This window comes from Rhinolophus hipposideros (genome assembly GCF_964194185.1).
Source record: "Rhinolophus hipposideros genome assembly, chromosome: X".
Lineage (NCBI taxonomy): Eukaryota > Metazoa > Chordata > Mammalia > Chiroptera > Rhinolophidae > Rhinolophus > Rhinolophus hipposideros.
Window position 1 is genome coordinate 124,076,697 of NC_138046.1, and position 18,490 is coordinate 124,095,186.

General features: G+C 43.2%; 1 protein-coding gene across 3 annotated transcripts in view; it reads right to left on the bottom strand.

The window, feature by feature from the left end:
- Nucleotides 1–5,193: 5,193 nt before the first annotated feature.
- The window catches only part of STS (steroid sulfatase), a 141,874-nt gene continuing 128,577 nt past the window's right edge, over nt 5,194–18,490 (bottom strand). For all 3 annotated transcript variants that reach the window (XM_081041989.1, XM_081041990.1, XM_081041991.1), the window contains 2 exons: nt 18,345–18,466; nt 5,194–7,253 (listed from right to left, as the gene is read on the bottom strand). In XM_081041989.1, the coding sequence (XP_080898115.1) occupies nt 6,877–7,253; nt 18,345–18,466 (499 nt within the window). In that variant the 3' untranslated portion in view covers nt 5,194–6,876. The remainder of the gene's footprint in view (nt 7,254–18,344; nt 18,467–18,490) is intronic.

Consider the following 18,490-nt stretch of genomic DNA (forward strand, 5'->3'; position numbering starts at 1 on the left):
TGAAGTAACATGGGACATTTCTCCTCAAGGCTCACGAGATGCCAAAAGCACAATGCTGTTATGTGCCTGGACACTGGAAAGTGCTGGAGACCATTAGCAAACACACTAGTGATGGCTGTGGAACAGTAAACAAGCCAATAGACTCAAAACCAGGTGCCTTTTTATTTGAATGCAAAAAATCAACTATGAATTTGAACTCTTTGAATGATCGGTACACTCAGATTACTTCTCTGGCTCTGGAAACGTGTGAAGTCTATATGGCAGCTCATAGATTCAATGCATGGGCTTAATTCACACAGAGTTCTCCTGTGTCTCTTGCTAAGCAAATTGGTATAGTTAGTTCTATCAGTGACACAGATCCATCTATTTATACAACGCCACAATGTAACTAAATAATACTACTACAGACGGTGGTGCAGGTGGTGCACAAATGTAGGTAGGAGGCACTCTGGCCACTGTGTTGTGCCTATGTCACCCCTGGAGTTGTGCAGTAGATAACATGTGCAGTCATACACGGAGATCTGAAAAACCAACCCATTTATTTATTTTTTTAACAGAGCAATCACTACACAAATCTAAGCATAAAGCAGCCTGTTTATGTCCTGTTTTCTGTACCTGTCTCCTCATCTATAATAGGATAACTGTAACATATATACGCAGTGATGATTGCACAGATGAATCCACAAAAGCCTGGGATGAATGAATGCCAGCAAACCTCATCCCACACAGCAGCCCACCACATCTGCACGGGGCCTCAGGGATGGTTTGCAGGTCACCTTCCGTGCGGCGGGAAATACAGCAGAAGCCGTCCCTCTGCTCCTAATGTGACAGTGGGCACAGCTCCCTGACACAAGCTCTAATGGATAGTCTGTCTGATATGGCTTTCTCTTAGAAGTTGCTGATCCAAAGCATTTCCCTTGTCTGATAAAATGCCATGCGTGCCCTTTCCTGAATTATTTGAACCTCTGAGTTTTCCCAGTCTTTTCGTATAGCACTTGGCACCTTCACTGCGAGGCACTAGACAACGCTCCTTCCAAACCTTACTGCAGAATGTTTCTCCGCTTTTTAACACAGACCTGACGCTTTGCATTAACGGAACGTTTTCAACCCTGACTTTTCAAGAGAAGCCCGAGAAGCAAGCATCTCATGAATTAATTGAAAATATTAAACACAAGTTACGTAGTAGTATTTGAAAGGCTGCTGAAAGAAGTGGCTTAAACATATGACGTCATCTTTGGATCATTTCCTAACACTAAACTCTGACCAACAAAACGAAAACGTCACATTGACTGCACTCCTTTGCCAATGCACAGGGAATCGTTTTTCGTTTTGTTTTGTTTTCAGTATTTCAAAGGGGGTAAAGTTAAAGAAAATTTTATAAAAATATATCCATTTAATGTTGCCATTAAAATACCATCATCCCTCAATGGATGCAATATACTTTGAACTCTTCTATCCTCAGATGACCGCCGAGGCAAAATGGAATGTTCCACTGTGAGAAAGAACCTCAGCCCATAAGTAACCATCGATGTGTTGGCTGCACAAAGCATTCAACTCTGCCTTCTCCTTCCCTCCCCTCGTAGCTGCAGATAACTCCTCCACAATTCTGGGTCATAGCCAAGCAGTGGTAGTCCCCACTATATAGTTATTTTAAAGTTTGTCTCTTTGACACCTCCATATAGCTGGTACTATTTGAGGAATTAAGGCACACACCACATTTTCTCTCTGCACTCCTCTGTCATTGGATATTTAGTTTGTTTCCACATTGTGGCTACTGGGAATAATACTGCAATGCACATGGGGTACAAATATCTAGATGTTCAAGATCCTGAATTCAATCCTGCTGGATAAATACCCAGAAGCAGGATGGCTGGGTCACACAGCAGCTCTATTTTTGTTGAGGAACCTCCATACTGTTTTCCATAGCGGCTGCACCATTTTGCATTCCCACCTACAGTGCATGAGGGTTCCAATTTCTCTACCTTCTCATCATCTCTCATTGCCTTCTTGTTTTGATAATAGCCACCTTTCAATCTTAAGAAAGAAGGGACTCCTGCTGCATGCAACAACATGCACGGACCTCGAGATGTTATGCTAAGGGACACCAGTCAGTCAGAGAAGGACCAGTACTGCATGATTCCGCTCTCTGAGGCACTGGAAATAGTCAAACTCGTAGCAGCACAGATCAGAGTGGGGTTGGCCAGGGGCTGGGGGAAGTGGAGAGGTGAAAACCAATGGGTATAAGGTGCTAGTTACAGAAGGTTAATACATTCCACAGACTTGCTTTATAACGCTATGCCCACAGCTAATATTGCATTGTACACTGAAGAATATGTGATAGGGTAGATCTCCTGTGATGCATTCGTACCCCAATACAATTAAAAAGAAATAACACATTTCACACACACACACACACACACACATACACACACACAGAGTTATTGCACACAGCTTCTATTTAAAGCAGCACCAGTTAATAAAAAAAATCATTTTACGATCCAAAAAGCTATCACCAATTGTCGGTTTTATAGAGTGTGGCCAACCTAGCATATTTAGTCGAGGTAATTAACTCTAGCTGCCTCGTCTTAAAAAAACTTTAGCTCTTGTTCAGGTGACAGTCACCTGTTGACCGGGCAGCTGCCCCTGGTGGTTACTGGGGGACCCCAGCTCCCACATCACCACTGTGCCATCACCGTTCCTGAGGACCTTCTCAGAGTGTTTACCTGGGTGCTGTGCTTTCAGCGGTGACGAGTACAGAGGGGACTTTCTGGCCAGCCTGATTTTCTCTGAGGGTTCCGACATTCCTACCAATTATGGAGTGGGAAAAGTCACGTTGCTAGGTACCCACTGAGATGGAGCTCTGCCCACTAGGGAATATGCCTTATCTTTGGGAATATGTGTTTCATTTTGCACGCTGTGTTAAATTTAGACAATACAAATTTGGACAGGCAATTCAAAGGATGTATTTACAAAAGCATATTCATTGGAAGCTTTGCACTTAGAAAAACGCCATCATCCTGCGGCATAGGTCAAGTAGTTTGACACTCAAGGTCGTCCCAGAATCATGGAGGCTAATTTCATAAGCTAAGACCTCAATACAAAAGTGATTAGGTTTGCTTATTGGAGAAAGAACACCCAGACACTGTACAAATTGCTTTGTTGAAGATGTGATGTTTTTGCTGTGTATGATAAACACCGTTACCATGAAAAGCCATTTAAACTATTTGGACTTTGTGAGTAGAAACATTTCAAGGGTAAACATTTGAGGGTCTCCTGTAAGGAAGGTCCATGAAGTTCTGCCTGGAAAGCTGACAAAGGGCAACATGACAATATCTGCTTTGCACAAACCCATGAGTCGTTTTTAAGCTTCTAGTATTCTCACTCGGAAAGCTGACGTCTCCTTATTTGAAAAGGCTCCTCTAACATAATATTTGATACTGCTCAGTACAGGTAGATTATGAGACCACTTTATTCAGAGCCCATGACATAAAAAAATGGTATTAGGCGACACTCGCTAGATGTAGCTTTAGCAATGCAGAAGCAGATTGTGGTTCGGGGAAAAAAAGGATGTCATGGGGCTAACGTCCCCAACTCATGTGGTCCCAGGCAGGCGGGACAGTGTCCTGCAGGAAGCCAGGTAAACGGAATGGAAGTGGAGATCAGTCAGCAAGGATTTCCAGGGAGGCTGGCATTTACATCACACCATCACACACACCCCATTCTTTGAGAACTACAGAGGAAGGAATGACGTTTGGCTTTTATACCACTTCAAAGGTGGAGAGGAACTTCTACAAACTCAGCGTCTTGTGTCCACACATACCTCTCCCTGACACCATCCATTGCCTGCCCACCTCCCTGGGGACACATTGTAGCTTTCATCCAGAATTGCTGGATGGGAAGCGAGCCTATCTGAGTTCCAGCGTCCCTTCAATTTTCCTTCTCCTCCTCACCACTCCAGGGGGTTCTCCTGACCCGGTTTTGGTTTCCCTGAGGAATCCAGAAAGGCAGAACAATGCTTTTCATATCAAACTTTAGACTGTTCAAGCTTCTCAGCTCTCAAATCTGTGGAGAAAAGCAGCAGCCTCATGTGGTTGGTGCAGGTCCCATTAAAACGTACACAGGCCCATGAAGGGAAACCATACAGGCATGTTTTAGGACAAAGCTATGTACATAGAAACGTAAAACATATTAAAAACAGTCTGACACTGGGTTTTACAGCTGTGGTGGTACCCATGTGTGCATAAGCTCTTCACCACCACGTGTTCATTTTTTCCCTCTGATTTCAAAAGAAATCCAGATTTATGTCTGTGTCTTTCAATAGATGAATAGATAAAGAGGCAGTGTGTATACTGGGGGAGCCAAAAAATGTATACAAGGGGACACTTTGGTCAACGTGGCTCAAGCAGGAGTTCGCCGTCATCAGAAGTGCCTGGATGCTGATGGGAACTGCTTTGAGCCCCTCTTGTCATTGCAGAAGTCAAACGTGACTTGTATTCATCTTTACTTCTCGGTATATATTATTACAATTTTAATACACTTTTTTCCTTTCTTAAAATCTGTATGCATATTTTTGGCACCCTCTGTACACACACACACACACACACACACACACACACACACACACACACATACACAATGGAATATTACTCCACAATAAGAAATAATGAAATCCTGCCATTTGTGACAACATAGATGGACCCAGAGGGTGTTATGCTAAGTGAAATAAGTCAGATTGAGAGAGACACATACCATATGATCTCACTTATACATGGGATGTAAACAAACAAGTAAATAGTAACTAGAAATGCATTTTAAAATCAATTAAAAATAAATAATAAATAAAACAAAACAGAAATGGTTGGCAGAGGATGGTTGGCAGAGGAGAAGGAGGTGGGGAATGAGTGAAATTAAAAAAATAAAATAAAAGGCATTTTTGGTGAGCCCGTGAAAAGGCCCGGGGCAGTGTGCGTGATGGGTAATTTGGCTTTGCCGCACCCTCTCACGAAGGAGTTCAGGGGCTCTCTTTCTTCTTATCCATCTCTGCACTTTTAGTCCCTCCCTTGCACCTTCTGGACGCCATAAAACATTCGTTGAACTCAAACTTGCCCTCCCCATTGCTGAACACAGTAAACACAACACATATTTGCTGGATGGAGCAACCGGAGAAAGCAAGGTGCTGCAGCACGACTTTTTTGTCATGAAAAATTTTATTTTCACTTCTTATTAACATGAGTAGAATGAGGGTTTAAGAAGCCTTAACCAGAGGTACTCAGTTTACATACACGGTCCAAACACTTTCCCTGTTTCTTTTCTCCTCTTTTCCCTGTACATCCCCCAGGGCAATCGCAAGTCTGTTTCCTTTCCTGAATCCTTGAGGATCGCGACACACAAGCGGCATTGTTGTCTTTTGTGTACTGTTACTGATTTCTTAAAACAATGCTTCTCTACATATTACTCTTTGCTTAGCTTGTAACATCTACAAAACGCTGGGAATGTGACATTTTTTGTTTGTTTGTTTGTTTTTGTTAAGAATGTACTTAAAGCTTCCAAACCCTCTGAAATTTGGACATACAACTCAAGAGGTAATAAATGAATGCTTGGAAAACCAGTAGCCAGACAGCTCTGTAACCAAAACAAAACAAAAACCTAGGTCTTCAAGGTACGGTCTCTCCCAGACCAAAGAATTCTATTTTCCCGTTGGACATTGGAAGCAGAACTTTCAGAGGGCAAATGGTTATTAGAAATACACCTGATTTCCAAAAACCCTGAAAAGTAAGGGTGAGCTACATTATTCTGAGGCAGATGCTTCTTGAAAAGCTCATTTTACTTCTAGAGGTATACGTTTCCTTCATTTTCCATTGACATTGCACAGAATAAGCAATAACTCTATGTGTAAACATGTGTTCCCATAACCTGTAAACATGTTTCAAGTTATTTAATCCTCCAACACACACTCCCACTTCAAAAAGAGTTCTCTACAAGTCCACTGGCATTGAGTATGTTAAATTTTGAGTAAAGAGAATCATCTTAACATGTAAATTAATAATAGTGGCTTTAAGTAGTTCCTGCAAAATTATATAAGCAATAATCCTAACATAGTATTAACACTTTAGTGCACTCTTTAATAAGACTGTTTCCTAAAACAATGTGATGGATTTTCAGCAATTTCTGGAATGGGAAATCCACACTGAAAGTCAGAATCTGTCTGTGAGGCTATTGTTTTTAGTTACATAGTGGTAACTTTGTAGTTCCATATATGAAATACCTTAACCTTCTTGAGGAAAGAAATAAACATTATATATAAATATATGAATTCTGAATAGCATTTCCTATGTTCTAAATAATACTGCTAATAATTGCCTTCCAATAAGTACACTGGAACTTATCATCACCTGTTATTGGTATGGAAGATGGCACTTTACTCAGTATAAAGCTGCGTGTGGGAAGATTTACTAAAGGCTTTTTAAAGTGGGATTCCCTATTTTATCGGAGCAGTGGCGGTGTGATGGAGGCCGTGCCATCATATGGGATTGCGGGTTAGGTGCCACCGTGGACAGCTGATCACACATTCTTGTCGAGGGTGACCAGGTGGCCTTTTGCACTGTCCTACCACCTGTCTGCACTGGAGCTGGCCACCGAACGTACACGTCCAATGAACATTTGTCCCTCTACAATCGGCAAACCTTGATTTTTTTTCTTCCCCACAGGGTCGCTGGGAGGCTCTTTCTGGGGCCTTCAGTGCTGAGATAGAGAAATGAATCCCAGGGCCAAGTGCTGGCAGCACTGTTTGAACCCATCGTCACCCCCAGTGTGCCTTTGTAATGAAGGAGCTGGAGTGGACACCACGTGTCCATCGTGTCCCCAGACGCACAGCAGCTAATGGCTCACCCTTCCATCCTGTTTTTCTTGGTCACACTGGCACGAGAGGCTGAAGAAGGACGAGCAACACATCTGAAGCCACGGCTTCCAGAGAAGGTTCCCCAGAGACAACTGATTGGGGACTCTTTGCACGGTCTGGGCGTGACGATCCACAGCGCGTTGCATGGTTTCCAGGATTTCCTGGAAACGGGGCTCGGTCGTGGGACTTACTGGGCTTCTCTCCCTGGGGTCTTTGGAAAGATCGAAGAGCAATGGCGGGTGATGGTGGGTGACGAAGTGCCCGAAACAGAAACACACGTGGGTGGGAAAGCACCCGTTGGCGCCCTCCGGGGTGAACTTGGGCGTGAAGAAGAAAGCTTTCCAGATGGATGTGCCTGTGGTTTACAAGGACAGGTGTTGGTGTCATGGGGAAACACTGGCCTGACAGAGACCACAAGTGAGAACATGCATAGAAATTACGCTGCGATGGGCTTTAAGAAGGTGGAGGCTTAGCATTCCATTATGGATGAAATTTGCGTATTTCTCACACTTGCGGCTCAAAAGAAGAAGTGTCAGAGCTTAAAAACGAAGAAACAAAAGCATGCATAACTGTTTCACTGCCAAAGACCAAAGATGACACTGAGTAAGCAATAGCTACCGTGGCCCAAATTTACACACATTATAACCATCATGTTTTCTTCTTCAGAATCTCTCTTTCCCTCTCTCTCTTTACTCTCTCCCTCTCCTTTCTTTTTCCCAATCCCTAATGTATTAGATGGTGCTATGCTACCAGAGGGGAAAAGCCGATTAATTGTGTGAGCACAGAATTCAAACGGACCGTCATTTTAGTCTAATAAACATTGCAGCCTGGAAACGTAGACAGGGCACTTGCTAAATATACCGGGGGTGCCAAAAAATGTATACAAGTGGACACTTTGGTCAACGTGGCTCAAGGAAGATTTTGCCATCATCAGAAGCGTCGGGATGCTGATGGGAACCACTTTGAGCACCTCTTATAATTGCAGAAGTCAAATGTGACTTGTATTCATCTTTTGTTATTGGTATATGTTGACTATTACAATTAATATAGTTTTTTCCCTTCTGAAAATATGTATATATATTTTTTGGCACCCTCTGTATATATTGACTAACAGGTTTCAGAAGGCTCCTGGCTCTGTCATCTCCTGCACTCCAGCGTCAACCCATTAAAGTTGCAGCCTGTGTGTTTTCTGCTTAAAACAAAAAGGAAGGAAGAGGTAAGCTCAATGCTAACAGGTACATGAGGGGAGATAAGCCTGCATGTACACACACACAGAGCCATCAGGAACAATCTTCCACATGCTAGGACCTCAGCTAACATTTCATTTTCTCAGCTTTGAGAAAGCCCAAACCTATCAAATCCAGAATTACAAGAGTCTGGGACCGAGGATAGGGACAGACTGCAAATGGGAAACAGAGGTGATCTTTTGGGGGGTGAAGGAAATGCTCTAATATTAGATCGTGACTACAGTTGCAGAAGTCCATACATGCGGTAAAAATTATTCAACTGGAATTTTATGGTCTGTATGTTACACTTTAATCAAGGTGTTAGAAACCTCAAATTATGGGGATTCGTTGACCCCAGAGTAGGAAGGGTTAAATTGTGTTTCAGGTATAAATTCTGTGTTCCACGAAATCCCCAACTATTGAATTTTTTAGGAAAATAAATAATTTTCAAACAATGATGAAATAATCGATTGATGTCCTGTTTATTCCACAACGTGATAGCTTTCTGAAGCGCGGACTGCTAAATCAAACACCGTTTGGCAGAGGTCTAAAACGGCGTGTGAAAATTGCAGCAGATGAAAACAGAGAATTCATGTGTCTGAACCGACTGGAACTAGGTGCGAAATGCCAGGGTCCTTTCCACGTTCCGCTTACAGCTTTTTTACATAAAATTGTAGCCACTTTCCCACAAGTAAGCGTCACACCCCTATTTAATCCCCTTTGATAATTTACAGGCACATGGTGACTTTTGTCGTGATCTGAACATGAAATAAATTAACAGAATCAAAGAACAACAATTGTCATGGGTGTCTGCAGGGTCTCCAAAGAGCCTGTGACCTCAGTCAAGCTTAGGCAATGGAATGTGGCCTCTCTGTGGTCTTTTTGGGAAGAACTAGGAAACACAGTGCCAGTAATAATATGTTACAGGTGATTCTGTTAAAGGGACTGCATTATAGAACCATCCCGTCTGTGTCACAGTTGGAGCTGGGAGAGGTGGGACATCAGGTCTGTGCCAATGTACATGTGCTCAGCAGATGGGCCTTTACAGATGAAGTCAGGCTGGCATGCAGACCTGCTGGGCTGGGTATGGCGACTGTCCCCCAGCAGAGTTTAAAAAGGAAGCGGGTAAGATTAAGATTCTTTCCAGCCGGTCCTCTCATTTCCCTTTCCTCCCAGGTACCACAGATTTCCTTCAGAAACCCCTCCTGTGACACTGAAGCCACTCAGACTCCATCCTCACCCAGGGTCCGCCAGGGCCACGGCAGTGACCCAGATGGGAAGCCCCTTTGGCTCTTGCTCAGAACGCTGCAAATCTGGAGGGTGTTTCGAACTTGGCAATCACGTCATGTCTCCGTGTGTTTAAAACCGAAGAGAGGGCAGGATCCTGGACCAGATTCCTTTTAAAGACCTGTGTTTCCCACTTGCTTTTGAAAGCCACGCACACAGATTCTGCTATTACCAATTTAGCTCCATCCTGCCAGAGATGAGCTGGAAGATTGACTTAAAAGCCAATCAGTCCACCTCAGGCTCCCTCGCCCAGGAAGAGCTAAGCAATTGCTATATCGGACATCTGCAGAATCAAAAATAAATTTTTCTTTCCCCGAAGAACTGTTTGGTAGCTATACAGGTGTTTGCCTTTTCATCCTCAAATTTGAATTTTTATACCTTTTTTTCTAAAGTGATAGATTGCTTATTCTCTGTACTCTTCCCCTGGAGCATTGTGGAGCTGCTCAAATAGAGGAACGGAGCCGCCTTTTACTACACACAGGTCTATGAGTTAGGGAGCCTTACGTTACCACCCTTCTCTGTTATTCACCAGGAACACTCATCTTCAAAGGAAAGGGGTAAATCACAGTCACTTGATAAAACAGGAGGCACCTTAGAAAGATATACCTATTTCTAATAGGTATATATGGTCTTGTCTTTGAAAATTATTATTTAGTGGGGGGGAGAGGGAAGGGAACAGCCAAAATTACTTTGATAATTTATTTCATCCCGGATTTTTCCATATACTAGAAAAACGCTGGGTTTCAAAAATATTTTTTTCTCTATTTTAAAAATCCCAGCCTACTGGTTGTTGGAGAAAACTGTATTTCACTTGATGTTGGTATTCTCGGGGGTGTGCGGGCATGATTAGGACTGTGTGTCCATACCTTTTGTTGTGGGCTCCGGAGTGTTTTGTGTTTTGGTGCCTTGTTTAGTATGATTTGTTTCTGCTCTTTCTGTTGACGTGTACATGTCACGCCAGGGGCTGACAATTTGGGATCAGGTCCCAGCTCTGTGATTTCCTAGCTGTATGAGGCTGGGCATGGCCATTTAACCTCTGTCGTCCAGTGTCCTCTCTGGCCTCGTGGCATGCCTTACAGAATTAACAACCCTAAAGCTCTCCGAACATTTGTGGGTACACAGCAAGACCACATATCAGTTAGCTGTGAATATAGAGCTGCAGTCCATCTAAGTGAAAAACATATCGGTTTCCGCCTGCTCTGAAATCTGTTGCCCGTGCAACACGTGTTAAGATATTTTTCCCCCTCTATCAAGGGTTCTTAACCCTTTTGCCATGATGGTCGGATAGATCTGAATGAATATATCCGAAATTTTTCAACATAAAAACAATGTCATTTATATACAAACCAGTTCAAATTGTGATCATTAAATGCATAAAACAGTCAAAATATCAACTTTTTGTTCTTTTGTGGATTTCTAACCCATTTTGGGGGGGGGGAATGAAATCAGTTAACACAGTGAAAGAGTTAAAGAGCATGGAAACTAAATTTAAATGGTGTCGACACACTGGTTCTTAATTTATCACTCAAATTTAGACGTTCCCCCCAATGAATGTTGTTCAGCTATTAGTCCTGGCAAGATTTATTTCGGATGCTTGGAGGATAGCATGTATATATCATAGGAGCCAGACACAGAGACTCAGGGAGGGTCTTGGCAGCTTTTCCTGCCAGAGCGCCATCTTGGGATTTTTCAAGAACCATTCCAAATGCTCTTCCGCGTTCCCATTGCAAGGGACCCACACCCACGGGACCCGAGGCTTGGTTTTGAGTCATGGTGACTTCATCTGCTGAACTGATGATGTCTGAAAATCCATCCTATAGTCCGCAAGTCCATGGAGACCCCTTTGCTGCTGTGATACACCTCATATCTCATTCTGTATGGTCCCTTCTCCTCAGACAGCCACCCTACACCAACGCCCCAGTTCTTTTCTTAGACCCAGACATATTATGATGTGGCCCCACCCGGAGCTGCCCAGGGCACCGGTGTCTTCTAACTCAGCACACTCCCATGATCCCAGGACACAGCAGACCCTGGTCCTCTTCTTAACCCTTGACAGGACACAGCAACATGTGCTCCCCCAAGTAATGCCTGAGTGTCCGCAAACAAAACGCTCTCTTTGACTAAGCCTCAATTTGCACATTGGGGGATGGGCATATACAACGTGGTGCAAGGTGGGGTACACAATGCACACGGAGGTCTTCCCTTTCTTTGCATGCTGACATCCTACCCATCCTTCCAGGCCCTGCAACAACTCCTCCTTGAGCCTGTCCCGATTCCCAGCCAGACGTTATCAGCATTTCCTTGTTCCTCTCACTAATTTACACCAGGCAATCAGCCCTTCTAGGCTACCACCGTCTGCAGACTCCATTTCTCTCAATAGGTTATTTGCTCTCAGAATGCCTTCCACAGAATGGATGGTTGATGAAAATTTGCTGTGTACATTAATACACGGATGAGATGAGCAGGGAGAGACAGACAGAGAGGGAAGAAACTGTCCTTGTGGACAGACAGCAAGCCGAGTACATCCTGTTGTCTCTCCTTGGGTGCTACCCGAATCGTCCTGCCTAAAATCATTCAGTGCCCAACAGACCTTCAGCCGGACAGACATCCAGACTGCTCTGAAGTAATGGCTACCTGGTAATAGCAGATAAATGAGTAAGGAAGTCAGAGATTTTGGAAATACATTTATCTCAGGGTCTCTTGGCATCCAAATGGGTCAGTCACTGGCAAAAGTCAGTCGTGCCTTCTGAAAAGAATATGCATGGAAGGGCATGAAGGATGAGCATGACGGCCACTGAGAGGGTAAGGATAAGTGACAGAGCCAGTAGAGGGAAGACGGGAGCTGATGTCCCCCACTGGTTACACTTAGGGAATAAGACAACATGTAGGAATCCAAGAAACAGTCCATGCAGATGTGAAGATGCTCAGATAGATAGTCAGAATGAAGAATCATCTTTGTGGTTGTGAGTAAAAGACCCGATTGTCGGAAGTGAAGAAGTTCCAATGAACAGAGGGGGCCACCTCTGACGACAGGCAGCATTGGTTGTAAATCCAACTTTGCCATCAACTCTGTAATTGCATGCTATTATGGGACGTCCTACGTCTCTGTCTCCCCAACTATAAATGGGAGAACTAACTTGGGAGAGACCACCAGCCGTTCTCCAGCCCTTCCAGTGACCGAGTATTATGTGGGCCCACAGACACCAGACTGAAGACTCCACTTGCCAGCCTCCCATCAAGCTAGGTGAGGACAGGTGACCAACTTCCATGATTTAACTGGAAGAGTCTGGATATCTTCCTTGGGAACTAACTGACATGCACCCTTTTCCTCTCCTCTTTTCCATCCCTTCTTTCATCGTGATGCCCCTAGGTGGACACCACCATCATTCATCAGGAAGAGGACGCTGCCCAGGGTCCTCAGGTATGGGGTCTGCCTGTCTGAGACTCGCGGACCACCCACCTCTGGCTTTCACTCATGACGCGGTGATAGGCACTTCCCTCTGCTGGAAGCGACTGTTTCTTTTTGTTTTCTGTCACTCACAGACTAATCTGACACGAAGATAATCAAAATTGCTTTTGATTGTGAGGATTTTAAAAGAGATCAAATGCACAGTCTGTAGCAGAATATGTGCTAGACAGCAGAGATGGAACAAGTGTCAGGGTGTGTTGTTACTAAGCATGTCTTCAAAAGATACACAATAGCCACGTAAAAAGACTAATTTCAAGAATAAGTGATTAACAAAGGGCAAAGTACAAAACTACCTATGAAACACTTTTGTATAGAAGATACAAAGGAGAGCAAGATATATGCTAGCAGGTCAGTTTTCGAACATCTCTGTTGACAAACATTTCGGTTTACGAATGCCTTAAATTTTATGGATCTGTGGTGTCATCAGATAGTACAATTCATGCTAAATGTGCAGTTCTATGGGTTGATTTTAAAGGTCTGGAACGGATTAATCCATTTTGCATTACTTTCTATGGGGAAACCGTGCCTCGGTGTTTCAAATGTTTCAGAACTCGAACGGACTTCCAGAATGGATTCCGTTAGAAAACCGAGGTACTGCTGTAAATAGTTGTTAAATAAAACATGCCTGGGTAAAAACTAAAATGTCCCTGTAGAAAATACCAGTCCAATAGCAGATGGAAACAAGCCAGAAAGAGGTGAGGGACATCAGCATATTTAGAGAAGTGAGAGGTACCCCAAGATGAAATGAAAGAAAAGACGTGTGAAAAATGTTGTAGAAAATCAATAAAATGGTAAAACTCAGACTGTAAGTGAACAAAGGGCAAGGGAAGTAAGATTCGAATAAACTGGGAGCTGAGCTAAGATTGAAAAGAGTTCCCACACTCAGAAATACAGTGGTGCTTTTTTTCTTTTTCATTTTTTGTATTCGAGAAAGAAAATTCCATTTTGATTATTTTGTCTCTATAAGGAAGTAAGTTTGCGCTGTGGCAAATTGAACAAAGTCAGAGCCACTATTTTTTTTCAGCGATGACAGTAATCTTAGGTCAGACGTATGAAAACTTCCGTAGAAAAGTGTGTATTTCAAAAATTGTCTAATACTGTTTGCAAGGTCTTATGAAGTGCTGTATGAAAATATACGTTTAAAAGGTTAAGTTGGAGACAATGAAGTCCATGTAGGAGTTTTTTTCCATAAAGGAAATAAATGGTTGGGTACATTAAGCCTGTTACTGAAGAGTCTGAATTATGATGAAATAAAATAAATTAAATATGTACTTAAATATTTTAGGAAAGCTGACTCTATCCCTGGGCATCACTCCTCCTAGGTGGTCAGAGATTCTGTCCATCCTGAGACAGTGTCATTCTGCATTGCTACAATTACCTGTCCCATGTCGTCCCCTCACTATGGGGTGGTTAAAAGAATTCAAGGGTGAATGCCTGACACGGCAAAAGCTCCTGGGAATGCAGCATTTGGCTGAGGTACTCAAAAAAGGAAAAGGAAATTAGATGTCAAAAACATGTATACACATTTTAAGAAAGGGAACAACTGTATAACTGTATTAAGATTGTAATACTCAACATATACCGATAACAAAAGATGAATAGAAGTCACGTGTGACTTCTGCAATGACAAGAGGTGCTCAAAGTGGTTCCCATCAGTGTAATTGTAATATGGGTTTCCCTTTCTTAAAATGCATATACATTTTTTGGCACCCTCTGTATATGTGTCTTCTAGGGTGCGAGCTTATCTTTCTAAGGTAAGCTGAAATACGTGATGGTTCGTAGCGAGTGTTCATTGGAAAATGCCACATCACCTCAGCTTCAGTCCTCCACAGTTTACTTCTGAGCCTTTGACTCCCTTCTGGTCACCAGACAAGGAAGGCATTGGATGGATGCCCACTGAAATCATTACCACACACGAAAGCCAAGCACAGCCTTCCTTACACCAGTTAACCCATGAGACATAAGTAGCTGTAATTAGAATCTTCTCTCTTTTCTTAGGTGCATTTTGGAGACAAAATTAATTTAGTAATGAAGTGAAAATTTTAAATAGGGAGCAAAGCAAGCATTTTTTTTTCCCACTTACCATGGGAATACTGTTTTGATTTTAAACCTTATTTATCCTCTATTTTGGAAAGACGGTACCTTTGAAAGAGTTGGGTAGGAAAATTCTATTATCTACTGCTTTTTCTTGTTTGGTTTTGTTTTAGTGAGGTATTTTTTTATTTTAATCACAGGGAAAAAGTTTCCAACTAACTTGAATTCAAAACGTAACAGGATTTATGAGGCTTTTGTGGGTTCAGCATCAGAATGACCACGTGTCACGGAGCTTTGTATGATCAGCTGGTTTGAGGGCTATTTCATAGTAATACGAGCATTTATTCTATAGACTAATTTTATCAGCTAGAAAATCTGCAACAGACATCCCGGAGCCACGTACCTACCTGCCTTCTAAGATAAATTTTATCCATACAATCAAGCTGTCATTCCTTTGAATTTTTAATAACATCATTTCATATGTCAAAACTTCAAATCAAAAATGTTAATACACATTGAAGAGTAAATCTGAACTTAAAATTCGCTTTTTAATGCAAGAAAGGTTGTCCATGTTATGATAATGCTTTTGAGAGTTTTTTAAAAATGTAATGGGAATAATGATATCGGGTCATGATTCAATTATGTCATTCAACTTGGCTCAGACGACGAAATCATAGGATTATTGTACTTATAAAATTGTTATATCATAGAGGAAACATTGCATATAAAAATTAAAAGGGATTCATGCTTTAATGGAATTCTAGCTCTAAATCTGTAGAAAATAAGGATTTAATAAGTTTGGAGTTGTAGTAATTAGACCTCCAACTAATCAGGACAAATGGTAATTGGATCCTAAAAACAATTTCTGGTTGACTCTACTTCACTGGTACCAGTAAAGCTAGTTCTCTCGGAGGCGAGAAGCAAAGCTCAGACTTGCTGTGTCTGCCAATTGCCCTAGTGTAAATACGTCCAGCATGGCGGACTTCCCATTAGCAATGGTTTAACAACAAGCTGGCTGTCTGTCACTCTCCTCCCAAAACAGACCTGAGATGACCCAAGCCAACTCACCCAACTTGTACTCACTGATTGGTTTTCTGTAGTTGACAGGTAACTCGGTACAAATGAGAGTCACCCTCTCCTCATGCACACTTTGTGTGCTCTCAACACTTTGCACAGCTCGTGGCCCCAAATAGTCTAAGACGTAAGCAGCATGGAAATCAGGAAGCTACTTACACAGCAACCGCACATGCCAGAGGTCGTTGGTGAGGCTAGACTTTTAATTCCCTTTTCAGATGTTACGTAAAACCTCTGCTTTGCTCACTGACAGTTGCCCACCCTCGCACAGTGGTTGTGACACTCAGAAAATGCTTGCAGAATAAACGAACACATGAAATACTAAATAAATAACTGTGAAGCCTTGTGTGACAGCAAAGACACCAGCCGTTGATGCTGAGTGTCAGATACACCCTGACAAGTAAATACGAGATGACTGATAAAACCCAATGTTTAATGACACCCTTCAGCTCAGTGCATGATTCCAGCATTGGCACACTGTGAGTCCCCATCTTTTCTTGCTGTTTAGAGGCAGAAGATTTTCAGGAATTGCATAAGAGGAAATGGGACTCGTGTCTGTTGGAGAAGCAAATTTTATCCAAGGGCCAGCTGCCTATTAGGATCTGGGTCTTGTTTTTCACACTTAGTCCTATTTTCTATCTCTTCCTGTCTCTTTTCTCTTTACTCCTCCACATAATGTGTTTTTCCAGCCTCTGATCCAATATGCTCCTTCCGGCTTCTCTGACTGGGGGACAGGGGGTGGGTCGGGGGTGGCTTTATTTATTTGATTTTGCCACATGAAGGACATGATATCACACTCTTTTAAACACCCGAGACTCACAGAAACTTAATTCCATACATTTCTCACAGGCTCCACATAAAGAGAAATAGGGAGGAGTACAGTACTCATTCATTAGATGGCTAGGACCTAAAGGCAGTCAATTAACGTAAAAAAGAAACACGATTCCTACAGAGGTTTGAAATTTTGGACCCACGGATGAGACAGGTAAAGAGAATTTTTCCAGGTCTAGAATCTTACAGCTGTTTTTGTCCATCCATCTTCTAAAAAATATTGCACAGCAGCTGCCTAGATTGAAAGTAGAAGGCATGAAGGGTAAAACTGGTATGATTTCTGTGGATAATGGAAGGGTTGCAATTTCACACTTTAAAAAATAATGGAGAGGCTGATCTTTCAATGGGAAGTCTTTGGTAAATTGTCTGGATGAGTAGGGAGGGAAAAGGCATGCTTTGAAAGCCAATATGTGTCTCACTCTGAGTTTAAAGTGAGCCATCAGATTCCCAGATGTCCTGGGAGAAGATAGCTTCTAGAAGCAGCAGCGCCGAACACACTAGTGAAAAGGGGAGCTTTATTTAACCTCTGAAGAGTGAACTCAAAGTGCAACCTCAATATACACTCATATACCTCTAGATTACACAAGAATTGTGTAAATAGTGGCTGGATTTTCCTGGGTTTCTAGGCCTCTTATTGATATAAACACTATCATTAATCCCAAATTTAAATATGTGAAAAAAAAACCTGAAACCTTTCACTACACTTAGGATTATCAGTTGGTTCCATTTGTCTCATTGGGCTCATGAGAATACGACTCTAAAACTGGTGTCGGAAAACCCACATCGATTCCACCGCCGACAGAGACACAACTTGAAGAACACCTGGGAAATACGACAACGTCAATGCATTTGAACTTTGTTCCAAAGATCTACGTCTGGGAAGCCCACACGATCTGTGACAAAGCACAGATCAATGAGTCATGGCCCATCATCTCGGAGACGCGAGACGGAACCATGGGGAAGGACCCCAATAGTACCACAGTTCAAAGCGACACAACGGCAGAAAGCACTCTGAGAGAAGGCAAAGAGGACGCGGTGTTTCAGAGGTGCTCTTGGGGCGGGGTGGGGAGGCAGCTGATAAGCATTACCCAGGAAAGAACAGAAGGAAGGTCCTTCCAGGTGGGGGAAGCCCCAAGCACAGCTCGGCCATGCACAGAGCAGAGGGGCTGAGACTCAGAGTGAGGGGCCAATGCCAGGAGATGCAGCTGGTGGCACACAAAGCACAGGCCGGGTGCCCTGCTGAGCACCAAAGCTTCCTCTCCCTGAAGGAGGAGCCGTCACTCACACAAATGTCGCTGAATGTCAAGGTCTGCTGACATCCTACCCGGACAACCATGGGAGCAGAAGCAATAAGACAGCAGAGGCGGAGGGGTGGTGTGGGGGGGACATCAATGCAAAGCACAGTCGCACCCTGAGGTCCCCCGGCCTCTGTGGAGCAAAGCCCTCTTGCAATCACATGACTGGGCACGGCGGTGATGGCACAACCACAAGAAGCACGGGGTAGGGGGACTGTCTGTGTACTCACTATTCGGCGGGTGCCAGCGCACGGCGTTCAGGTAGAAGTTGCAGTAATGGAAGAGGAACTCGTGCTCAGAGCGTTGGCGTTTCCCTAGCAGCAGGGGCATCAGGTCCCGCCCGTCGATGATCCTGTGGGAGAAATGAGGTGGGCAT